The sequence below is a fragment of the Onychomys torridus genome, chromosome 18 (assembly GCF_903995425.1).
Source record: "Onychomys torridus chromosome 18, mOncTor1.1, whole genome shotgun sequence".
In the NCBI taxonomy this organism is placed as follows: domain Eukaryota; kingdom Metazoa; phylum Chordata; class Mammalia; order Rodentia; family Cricetidae; genus Onychomys; species Onychomys torridus.
Genome location: NC_050460.1, coordinates 36,746,934 through 36,759,658, shown reverse-complemented (window position 1 = coordinate 36,759,658; position 12,725 = coordinate 36,746,934). Strand labels below are relative to the sequence as shown.

At 38.9% G+C, this 12,725-nt stretch overlaps 1 protein-coding gene across 1 annotated transcript; it reads left to right on the top strand.

Moving 5' to 3' along the window:
- The first annotated feature begins 521 nt into the window (after positions 1-521).
- Positions 522-864, top strand: LOC118569391 (60S acidic ribosomal protein P2-like). Its single transcript, XM_036167154.1, has one exon. The coding sequence runs from the start codon at positions 522-524 to the stop codon at positions 837-839; it is 318 nt and encodes a 105-aa protein (XP_036023047.1). The 3' UTR covers positions 840-864.
- The last annotated feature ends 11,861 nt before the right edge of the window (positions 865-12,725 follow it).

Here is a 12,725-nt window from a genome sequence, read left to right as displayed (position 1 = left end):
ATTTCTAGAGCAGTGACTTTGAAAAGTGGTAAAACCTATATGATTTGGAGCCTAATGGAAGGTAGCTTGGCTATTGGGGCATTCACTTTAGAAACGACAGGTAAGTCTATAGGATAATTGGATTGTCATAAAAAGAGGAAGCCTCTTCTTTGAGTACCTCTGGCTCCATATCTTACCAAGTTTCGTCCTCATACACAAACACTCCTATAACTATGCCATCTGACATGTGGTGAAGCTCCAAAGGTGTCCCCTCTAGAGGCTAGGAAGATGGAGCCACCTGATGTAGGACTTCCAGATAAATATGTTTCTATTCTTTATAAATACCAGCACCAACTACATTGCTATAATGAAAGAAAATGAGTTAATATGAAATCTTTAAAAAATGAGTTAAATTCAAGCCATTAGAAGAATGAACATAAGTAGATGTGACTTAATCTAGCAAAATATTATTAATGCTAATCACAAAATTTCCTACCATGTTTTAGTTCAGAAGAAAAGTATAACATAAAAGACATATAGCCATGATAAAACAATGCAACTCCTCTCCTAGCGCCAAAGACATTAAGAAGATGCTAGACAGTGTGGGCATCGAGGCGGACGATGACAGGCTCAACAAGGTCATCAGTGAGTTGAATGGAAAAAACATCGAGGATGTCATCGCCCAGGGTGTTGGCAAACTTGCCAGTGTGCCTGCTGGTGGGGCTGTGGCTGTTTCTGCTGCCCCTGGCCCTGCAGTTCCTGTTGCTGGTTCTGCCCCTGCTGCAGCAGAGGAGAAGAAAGATGAGAAGGAGGAGTCCGAGGAGTCAGATGATGACAGGGGATTTCGCTTGTTTGATTAAATTCCTGCTCCCCTGCAAATAAAGCCTTTTTTATGTTAAAAAAAAAACAAATTACTTCCTGATTTTAAAATACAAAATATTTGAAAGGAGCAATGGGTCAAATAAAAGGGGAGTTAATTCTGGAGGAAGGAGAGAGGTACAGAAGAAGGTATAGGGGACAAAATAACACAAAGAGACTCTGAAGAATCCACACTGACTCACACTGCCTATTTGTATAAAGTTACAAACAATACATGCATGTAGATGAATTTCTAAGTAATCTTATTAAATAAAAAACATGGAGCCAAATATAGGGGTGAAAGCCTTAGAGATCAGGGAAATAGAAATAGCCACCAGCTAACTTTTCCTCACCATGCCACAGCTTCCAAAGTGAGCTACTTCCTGTTTACCTGCACCTTTATTGCTTTGATGTATTGCCTTCTCATTGACTCTTAGCCCAGCTACCTCACTTCCATGTCACTGCCTGTCTGTACAAACCTCCAGGTCTCTATGGTTGGTGCTGGGATTAAAGGTGTGTGTCACCATGCTTGGCTCTGTTCCCTAGTATAGCCTTGAACACAAAGAGAACCTGCCGGCCAAGTAATCAGATTAAGGGCACGTGCTACCCCTGCCTGACTTTTGTGTTTACTTAAAATGGCTTGGTATTTCCTCTGATCTCCAGGCAAACTTTATTTATTAATGTACAAATAAAATATCACCACATTTCAGCACAAATATCACCACACTTGCAGTTCTACACGTATACATACACATAATTAAAAGAAAGTTATCACTTTGCCTGACAAAGCTCCAACCAAGAGCCATAGCCAAGAGCCTTATCTGACAAAACCTCCAATACAAGGCATGAGAATCCCCGCTTTGAGTTGTTAGACAGGGTTGTCCAAGAGATTCCCCAAACAATATAGGATATTAGTGATGTTCTTGGTTCCCCCCCCCCCGCCCCGAGATTAAAGGTAAGTCCCTTTTGCTGAAGATACCATGTATTTTAATCACAAGAACTGGAGGTTCTGGGCTGAATCTAATGTGAAAGCCTTCTTCCAGAGAACCAACTTTTATGGTACCAGAAGGTCCCATGCAAGCTTTCAAGGAAGGGAAACAACCAATAGTCTTACTCCACAGTAATGCCTATAAATCACAATGATGATCAGCATGGCATGATAACCTTAACTAAGGGTGCAGTGGTGGCATGCATAGCTTTGTGGGAACCAACTGCTCTTTAATTGAACTTAAATCCTAACCAATAGGAAGGAAATAGTACCTGCTAGCAGCAACCTAGCCAACTACTCAAGACTAGTAAGGTCATGGAACCTAGAGAAGATCTAAAACCAACACCTTACTAAGCCTACATAATTCCTAACCACACTTTAAATACGTATGTCTATATCCACAGGTAAGTATAGCTTTGACCCCCACCAAAGGGAAATTTTCTTTGAAAAAAACAGAATGTCATTGTTCAAATGAAAATGCCCCCCCCCCCGTGGACTCATAGTGAGTGGCACTATTGGATGTGCGGCCTTGCTGGAATAGGAGTGTCACTGTTGGAGGACATGTGCCATTGTGGGTAACCTTTGAGGTTTGAAATGCTCAGTCTAGGCCCAGTGTGACTCTCTCTTCCTGCTGCCTGAGGATCCAAATGTAGAACTCTAAACTACTTTTACAGCACCATGTCTGCCTCACCATGCTTCTTCTTGCCATGGTGATAATGAACTAAACCTCTGAAGTATAAGCCAGCTCCAGTTAAATGCCTTCTTTTTACAAGAGTTGCTATGGTCATGGCATCTATATAGCAAACCTAACTAAGACACAGATCATTACATAAAACCAAATCTGTTCAAAGAGTAGAGAACAGGTGATCTTTGGATGCCCAGTGCAATTGATAAATCTACAATACAAGTCCTACACCTAAGGCTCAGGGACCATTATGGAAGAGGGGAAGGTAAGAGACCCTAGAAATCTGCTGTGAGAATGTATCTCTTAGAAATGACAGGGAAACTTCAATCATTATACCTCAACAATGGCTTTCCAAATAAGACCTAAAGATGTACAGCACCAATATACATGTTAACATGAAAGGAAGCAATCTCACAGGGCCCCAGTAATAGACAAAGAATCACAGGAAAATAAGGAATGCTGAGAGTCTTCCTCAAGGATAAGTCTCCCAATTGATGATCTAGTATCAACTGGTGAGTCCTGAAATCAAAAACATGTATGTAACACTGGACTGACTGAGCAGATTATAGCTGTATATTTATGTATATATTTATGTATATATGTATTATATACATATATGTAACAGTAACAATTAAAAAAAAGAGGCCATGATTTCAGGAGAGAACAAGGGTTATAGGAAGTGTGAGCAAATGAATGAAGTAAAGAAAATGGGAAAATGATGTAATATTTAATTAGGAAAATATATAAAAATTTAAAAAATACTTTTACATGTATCAGTGTTTGCTTATACTTATGTATATACATCTAAAGTCAGATAGCATGGAAAAAGGTACAGAAGGTCTTGTTCTGCCATATAGGTTCTTGGAATCAAACCCAGGTCTTCTAACAGAGCAGCACGTGCTTTTAACATCTGAGCCTTCTTGTGAACTCTAAAATACTTTTGATCCTTACATATGTAGGAATATCCTGAATATTTTCTTAAGGTGTACTGTGAGCTTACCAAGTAATATTTAATTCCATGGTAACACTATATACATTTTCTTAGAATGACCTTTATGAAATATGTATATATGTGTCAGCATATGGGTATGTGTATGTGAATACAGTGCCCACAGAGGCCAAAAGAAGGCATTGGATCCCCTGGAACTGGAGTAATGGACAGCTGTGAGCCATCATGATGGAAATGGGAATCAGTTCCAGGTCTTCTGTAAGAGCAGACAGTGCTCTTAAATATAGCATCTCTCCACATTGGATAATGCAGTTGTATATCAAAAGTACTTTTATAATTAAGTATCTTTATATTTATATAAATGTTTATGTACATAGGCTTTAAGATATTTACACAAATATAGATGTATAAACATATCCACAGAAATATATATATATATATATATATATATATATATATATATTATAGATACACACACATATCTAAATGCTCATAAATACAAATACACACATGGATGTCATTAAGTGATAGTATGTAGGTATACAAATTGGAAATACATGTATGTACATAGATTTTAGGACTTACAAAAGGAATATTCATAATTGTTTTCTGTAGACTGGAGTTTGACATTAATGCTAAATTTCCTATTACTCCTTTTGTTTCTCAAATTTAATATGTGCATAAATACCAGTGTTTTTGGAACACTAGATAACATTACTTAAATATATACAATCATGGTCATTGTTTTCCACAAAATTAATATCAATATGCAAAATATTCCAGAAGCTATTAAGCTTCTCAAATTATTAAAGTTATACACCTAAAATATCTTAAAATAATAGCGATCCATACTTACAAATCACTTAAGTTTCTCTGAATCAATATTGTCTTCATTGTTCTTCAGATATATAACATTATTTTATCAGCAACTCACTGTGTAGCTCAGGCTGGCCCCATACTCCTAATCCTTTACCTCAGCATCCCAAGCTTGGGGTTCACAAGCAAACTCCACCACTGCCTGTACTAATCCCACAGCATTTTGAAAACTTATGAAATAGTTTGTATGCAAAGACCTGCAACGTTCAGTATAAGCTGGCCCTCTTTTAGTTCCTCAGTTGAGGTGAGCACTCTGTAGGAGCTGGACCTTTGCATAGGACATTGCAGCTTTGATAAGTGTTTCTTCTCACATACTCATTACAGGTAATGATTCTTCTTCCCTTTGACTTCAGCTTAAAAGGTCTTTTTCCTCCTGACCCTCCAATTTCTGAGCAACCTCAGTGAAGTCAACTCCCTTTGTTGTTAGCCATCACCGTTCCTAGTCAGTTACTCAGAACAGGTTCTTCAACCTAAAGCTATTAGCATTAGTTTTGTAATCATTTTTTTTTTCTCACCAGTCTGTCCCATGAGGGAATTCACACACAGCACCATGTTCTAAAACTTAATTGTATTAGATAAGTTAGGAAGGATCCTGTAGAGAGATCTGTAACTAAGTTAAACGTTGGGTCTGGGTGGTTTACAGCAACATGTAGAATCAGTCAAATAAGAATTATTGGAGAAAAGAACTTATGAAAGTGGGAACGGCCACTTCATTTCCTTGGGTGCCTGATATGTGGTAAATTACTAATGTCTCCAGGCCTATGCTATCCCCTATGTCAAGTCATGACCACTTTCCTCTGTCACTTTCAGGATGGCTCTCTTTTTGACTTACCCTATACATCTGCACTGCAATTCTATTCTTAACTCCATCATGCTCATCTTCATTAGAAATAGTCATCATATTCCATAGAGCATCACGTGTGCAGAATAAAAAAGTCTTACAAATGACTAAATTGGGTAGTTCCATGTTGACATGGGGACATGTATCTGGGAAACTTGGAACAGAGCATGTTTAGTATTATCAAAGAGTCTCCTGGAGTCTGTTCAACGGTGAGGTTCCCAGACACAGAGGTAAATTAGCATCATCTCATAGCAAGCTGAAAGCCTTTCAGATTGTTCACTGAAGTTATTTTCAAAATTGATCATTATGCCAGATGTGCTTTTGCATAGTGCTCAGAATAATACAGACTCGCCCTAAGTATTTACTTATTAATGATGAATGTGAATATGCCTGAAAAAAATAATGTGTATTATGAAAGCAAAGGGTGTTAATGTATGTTTTGATCACAATAATGATTCCGATGGCAATCATTGGGTCCTATCAACTAGATGGAAAAGAAACAATATTGACATCTCACTTCCACACTGGATAATCAATTTTAGTATAAAGCAAATACTGGTACAGGAGGGTGCTCTGCTAGTTTATTTTATATTAAAATTGGACATGATTAAAATAATGAGCAGTTTATAAGAAATTCCAATTCTGAAAAAAAAATCCAACATGAAAACAACATTTAGTTCTCAGCAACAGTGTTGGATCTCAGCTAAAACAGTATTCTTACATGTTTGGACAGAAAACAGCACTTCATTTATAAATAATGTTTTTATTTAAATAATGTTGAATTAAAATGAAACCTTTGGCCCTGCTCATAATTAAACAGCAGTCTCTTACACTAGTTTCATTCTAAACATGCAGGCAAGGGAAAAACACTTTACAAATAAAACTATACACAAGCTGCAGTGTTTTGGTCCATTAGGGAGGGGAACACCTGCAAAGATTTTACTTCCCCCACTTAAGGGGCTGTTTTCAGTGGGCTGAAGTGTGATAATACCCTTGTCCCCATATGGGAACTGGAGATTAGTCCCAACTAAAACACCCAACATCTTCTAGTACCTACAAGCCATAGAGGGACCGAAGCTTCCCTGATATGCCGAACTGCACAAGAGACTCTTGAAACTACTGGCCACCTGGGGCACACAGAGAGAGGGCACTCACAAGTCCAAAGAAACCATGTGCTTATTTGTCTCCTACAGGGGTGGAAGAAAAGTCATCACTCAGGGTGGCCCTATTCAATTTAACACAGCTGGTGGAACTGCCTGAGTCTCTCCATTGAAAACCCTGTGGAGTGTTGGGCCCTGTGGTCTTCCTCAGCCTGAGAGCAGCCATCCAAGCAGGAGTGTCATGGACCCCATTGAGAAACAATGGGGGTGGGGAGGGTAGGTGGGCTGCGTAGCCTTAGGCAATGTAACATATGGGAGTGAATGCTTGCTTCCTCTTTGCAAAAGGGGCCTTGTGTTTCCTTGTCTCCAGCAGAAGCTGGAACAGCTCTTCTCCCACACACTGCCAGAGCTGATGGGCCTGGCCTTCCTTCCTACCTTGGCTGGCCAGCCCGCGTACAAATGGCCTGCACAAAGCACCTGGCTGCTTGAAATCAGCTTAAGTACATGCACACCACGTAGAAACAACACTTGTCAAATGCCCGCCTCAAAAGGCAAGCTTCAACAACTGTGACAGACGTGAAGCATGACAACAATGGTAGGTAACAAGTATTCGAAACAGTACTGCGCTCAACTTTCAGTATGTATGGTGAATTAAATTTATCTTACCATGAGCAAATTACAATGTACAATTACTATTTTGAGCACAGTAGGGAAAGCTCAGCAATGACTCCTTGCTAACACACTTCAGGCGCCTCTCTTGCACCCTACTCTGGGCACATGCTGTTTCTGAAACACACTGGTTGAACACCACAGATGCTTTCAGTGTGGACTATTCATTTCTTCTGCACACAGGTAGCAGACCAGCCACTTTCAGTCTCCTTCCTTCTCAAGTCTCTACTTCCTCGTTGAGTTTCCAGTAACCTCCCATACGGAGCATGATCCCAGTGGTTTCCTGTGAGCCCCTGTTTGTTGTTCCTAATCCCCTCCACCACCATGAGTGGTGAGCATGGTGGGAGATCAATTCATGGTGCTGTGTGACCTTCTCCTACAGTTACCTCTCCAGGATTTTGATGACTTCATTCCCTGATTTTTTTTTTTTTTTTTAACAAATCAGCTATTTATAGTCCTGACTTCAGAATAGAATAAAAACCTAGAACCAAGACCAGGATTGCCAATTCATTTATTTGCTGATGAGGCATGCACATCTGGAGTCTTATGAGGCATTGTGACTCTTGTGTACTTATTAAGTGAGATGTGTCACTTTAAATACTTGTACCTCTAAGTTCATCTGTGTAACTTGAGCACATGCGTAAATATTCTCAGTGATATGCCTATGTCTATCTGCTCATATCTCCAGATGCTCGTATTAACATATCTTACTTTACTTTAAATATATTTCCTATTCCACTTACCTACTATTATATGAATTCTTTGTCTTCAAAGTTCATTCTCAGTAACTATTGAACAAAACAAGTGGAGATTTTGAAACTGTGTTCATTAAATACTTGGCCAGAGATACCTGGGAATGGGGCCATCTAATACCTAAGCACCTGCTTGTCCTGTAATCGGAAGCTCAATAGGGGAGAGAATAATCCAACTAAGTAATTTTGCAATATGCATAACACTAATATAAGGCACACAAGAAAGGTTTGAAGTCAGTGAAGTATCCCCTTAAAAAGCTGATTTCACATTACTATGGGAAAAGGAGGATTTTCTTAAACTCATTAGAAGCAAGAATGGTCAGGCAGAAAGAACAGAATGCTTGCTTCTGATGGTGTATTTATAGTGAACACAGAGAACCACAGAGCTAGGTCTATGATGTGAACAAACAGTGGGCAAAGAGCATCAACGGCTGTAGTGAAGAACTCTAAATGCACTAACATGTGATAGGCAATGTATGTATTCAGTGCATCTATAAGACACCATAAGCTATTTGCCTGAAGGGATACAGGGAAGGGATTCAAGAAACATCTGTAGCTAGCATTCCTGGTGAAAATAGATGCCACCAAGGAAAACATTGTTGAATGGAAACCAAAGTGGCATTGGGAGACACAGTGCTCACACTTTGGACGCCCCATATAAAAGCAAAGAGTTTCAGAAAGCTCAGGAAATGGTGTCCTTTTGATGACCAGCAATAAAGAACATTTGGTATGGCTGTGGTTGGGTTTTATCACATCACTGTGAGGCTGTAAGCAGGGGCTATCCTATCAGGGTAGAGCAGGCATGGAGAACTCCAGTGCAATGATCCTGGTGGCTGAGGAGATAGGTTGAGTTAAGATGTTGGTGAGTAATGCTTGCGTTAGAAATATATTTAAGAGGAAGACAGATGCAGCAGTGGTAGCTCTCCAAAGTAGGAAAAGATGGACTTCATTCTTGTTGTGATGAGATGTCCTCAAAGGATTCTGATTAAAGTTGTAAACATCATGCTTTTGAGATGAATGAATGAGGTGCTAAAGACAGGGGAACCTATCAAAGGGCTAGTGTAAAGGATCAAGAACTGGTGTATCAAGGCAAACAATACAAAGACAAGTGAAACAACCAAAAACAAGCAATGCAGTAACAAACTTAATGTTTCACATTTATTTATTTATATGTATGAACACATACTTAGAAGTCAAGGTTTTTTGTTTGTCCCTTACTTTGGCCAGATAATTTCTCAAGGTTTATAATTTTAGAGTATTGAATTATTTTCACTTACAAGTGTTCATATTTAATCTATTTTTTCCTCTTTCTTTGAAAGTCTTTTCTTTACTCTCAATTTTCTTGAGATTAAAATTTATATGTTTAGGTATTAAGGGTGTGTGTGTGTGTGTGTGTGTGTGTGTGTGTGTGTGTGTGTGTATGCGCGCATGTATATATTGTGTTTCCTCCTGCCTTGTATTCTCTTCATTTCTTGGATCTATGTTTTCTATCTGACAGTAACTTAGGAGAAATTCTTAGTCATTGCTGTATCAAGCATTTCTTGTGTGCCCTTTCTTTTTTTCTTTTTCCTTTTTATTTATTTATTATTTTTGCCCTAAATGATCACAATCTGTCCTTATGCCCTTCATAGTTGGTCTGTATTTCTTTGATATTGCATTGCATTCCATAGTTCTTAGACCTCATTTCCCCTTGTTTTAGTTTTCAAAGTTTCTGTTGATATATCTCCCATCTTAGAGAATCCCTTCTTAGCTGCATCTAGTTGAGTGAAGAATCCACCAGAAGTAGTCTTTATTTGTTTCGCAGTAGTTGCCCACCAGTATTTCTTTCTAGCCTGTAGCATTTCTGATTCTTTGTTCAATTACTTACCTGTTCTTGGACACTAACTTCTCTTTCCTTTAAGTCTTTTTAGTATATAGTGATAGTTAGTGTCCAGTCTGATAATCCACCTCCCAACCATGGCTAGTTCTTCCTCTTACTGTGCTGCTGTAAGAGTTTGTTTTTCTCTTCAGTATGTCAAGCAGGTTTCCTTTGTCTTTTCATACACCAGGATGGAGAAATAGGTCTTTAGTGATGTGGTGAGTGTGTGTGTGTGTGTGTGTGTGTGTGTGTGTGTGTGTGTGTGTGTTGGTAGAGGGTATTCCATGACCCCACCATTAGGCATCCATCACTTGATGAACCATACCTTACACATCTGGACTATGAAACCCACAAAAGTTTCTCAGCTCTCCCTCCTTTACTGCATATGAGTGGGTGACTACAATGGTCTAGGCATCTCACTTTGCCCATATCAGCTAATCTGTGTAAATGCCCAGGTCAGGCTCTGAGTACAGGCCTTCATAAGAACAGAGAACTCCAGCTTAAGGTGTGATGATTTCTACACCCTTCTCACTCTAGAGAATTTCCCCCTGTGGTTCTCTAATATTTGGTGCCTTGGAAAAATTTCCTTGCCCACGTATTTGTCCTCAGTGCAGGTTGTACTCAGGCTAAGCTTTGACTAGACTCCTTATATTTTTTCCCATGGGTGCCATGTTTTGGAGGAAGGAAGTGTCCTTGAGTATCTTACAGAAGAGCTACCCACTCACTCCACTCCCATCTGCTTAGTTTTTCTCTTGCTGTTGGGACAAAGTGGTGGCATCTAAGCGCCTTACTCACAGAACTAGAAAGTAATGGATTATGCCTTTAATTTATATGGAGTAAAATGCAATGAGCAAGATGAAATAAGAATAAACTCATATAAAGAAGGATGGGGACATGTTACCTATGCATTTAAAATTAAATGCAATACGGTAGATAGACTAGATTGGAGGATCAAGGAATCTATTCATCTCACAGCACTGTTTTCCTCACCAACTCTGTTGTCTTTTACAGAATTGAACTTGAATTGGTTTGAAATATCTTTTATTAAAATTTTATATGTGAAGCCTTAGCTATGCTCATCAGCAAATATTTGTAAATAATTTTTACTGTGAAATGCAACCAACTGTCTTGAAATGATGATTATGCTATAAACTACATATGTGTATTTCTTTTTACTTTGTTCATTACAAATTTGGGTCAGCTTTGTTCCAAGCTGAGCACAAGTCCTGATATGGAACACAGAGTAAAGATGTATAAGTTAAAGAGTGGTAGGGCTATAGTTATAGATTCAGATATTGAATGACACCATTTAGAAAACAAAACCTGACATAATTAGAGGGCTCTTGTGTGCTAAAAGCATGGTGCTGCCTGATTTCTAGCCTAGTGTATTGTATGTAGCCTCTTTATAGACTTCTAGTAGATTACTTCAGTCAGGTAATGCTGATTCAACTCAGGTAGCAAAGGGGAATTCATACTGATGATTTTAGATATTTATGTACTCAATATGCAGACTTAACAATACAGATCTGGCTTCTGATAAATGTTCTCATAATGAAGAAGCTGGGAGTTACCTGTACATGATCATAGGGCTTGTTTTCAAGAAACCAACCAAGTATATCAGCTTCTGCATAAAACACTAGTTAATTCTGGGTTTGCAAACAATAACACTAATAAAATTATCAGGAAGTATTATTAAAGCATCAATAACATGAAGTGACAGGATATCTTAGTTGGCAAGGTTGCTTGCGTCAAGCCTGAAGACCCTTAAACCCTGGAACTCACATGGTGAAAGGAGAAGACCAGCTCCTCAAAACTGTCCTTTGACCTCTATGTATGTGTGGACAATTAAAAGACTGGGCATTTAAAAATACATCTGGATTGAATGCATTCTGTTTTGTGATATGGCTATGAACCTACAGTTATAGGGAGAATTTGGTTCTGGTGATATGTTTGAGTGTCAAGTTAACAAGTGGTCAAGTCATGGTAGTGAATCTTGATTGTCAACTTGGTGGGATTTAGAATAAACACACACACACACACACACACACACACACACTCACATGCACACACACACACAGGCGTATTTGTAGGATAGTTTTTCTATGGTGTTATTTGAGGCAGGAATACTCACCCCAAAATATGGATGACACTGTATCATGGGCTGAGGTCCTGGAGTGACTATTAAGGTGAATGTGAGCTGAACACCAGCCCTTTCAAGTTGTTGTCATATTGCCTTTCCCACCACAAAGAACAGTAGATTCAGACTGTGAGTCAAATAAACCATTATTTCCTTAAATTGCTTATATAACAGCATTTGTCAATTCAATGAAAAGAAAACAAACAAACAAAACTAATGCAGCACCAAACAATACTTGGCAAAAAAAAAATATGAAGAAAATAAAATAGATCTACTTTCACAATAAGAGTTTACAATACCCTTCCAACAGAATGAAGAAAATCTGAGTTGTAAATTAATAGAACAGACATGTTATACTAGCTGAAAACAAAAATCACTACCTCCAAGACCTGGTGAGAATGGAGGTCATTGAGTACATATTGTGCACTCTGATCAATTTTGTCTGAAGATCAGAGGACAGAACAAGCCACTAGATTAAACACAGAGGCCAGGCAGCGATGGCACACACCTTTAATCCTAGCACTCTGAAGGCAGAGATCTGTCTGGATCTCTGTGTGTTCAAAGCCACCCTGGACTATATGAGACTGACTCAGTCTAGGAGAGAAAACAGCCAGGCAATGGTGGCACACTCCTTTAATCCCAGTCTGGGAAGCACATATACATTTAATCCCAGGAAGTGATAGCTAGGCAGAGAAAGGTATATAAGGCATGAGGAGACAGGAACTAAAGGCTTTTCATGAGAAGTCTTTTCAGCTAGCGAAGCTGATTTGGCTAGAGGCCTATGGGCTGAGTTTTTTCAGGCTGAGGAGTTGGTAGTGAGCTAAGAGGTGGTGGCTGTGGCTTGTTCCTTTGTCTATCTGATCTTTTGGCATTTACCGCAATATCAGGCTCAGGCTCAGGCTCAGGCTCATGCTCAGGCTCAGGCTCAGGCTCAGGCTCAGGCTCAGGGGCTTTTTGTTTTTAATTATTAAGACCATTTTAGAAGTTTGTGTTACAAGACGTTATAAAACATAAAATCTACTCTTAGTTTCTT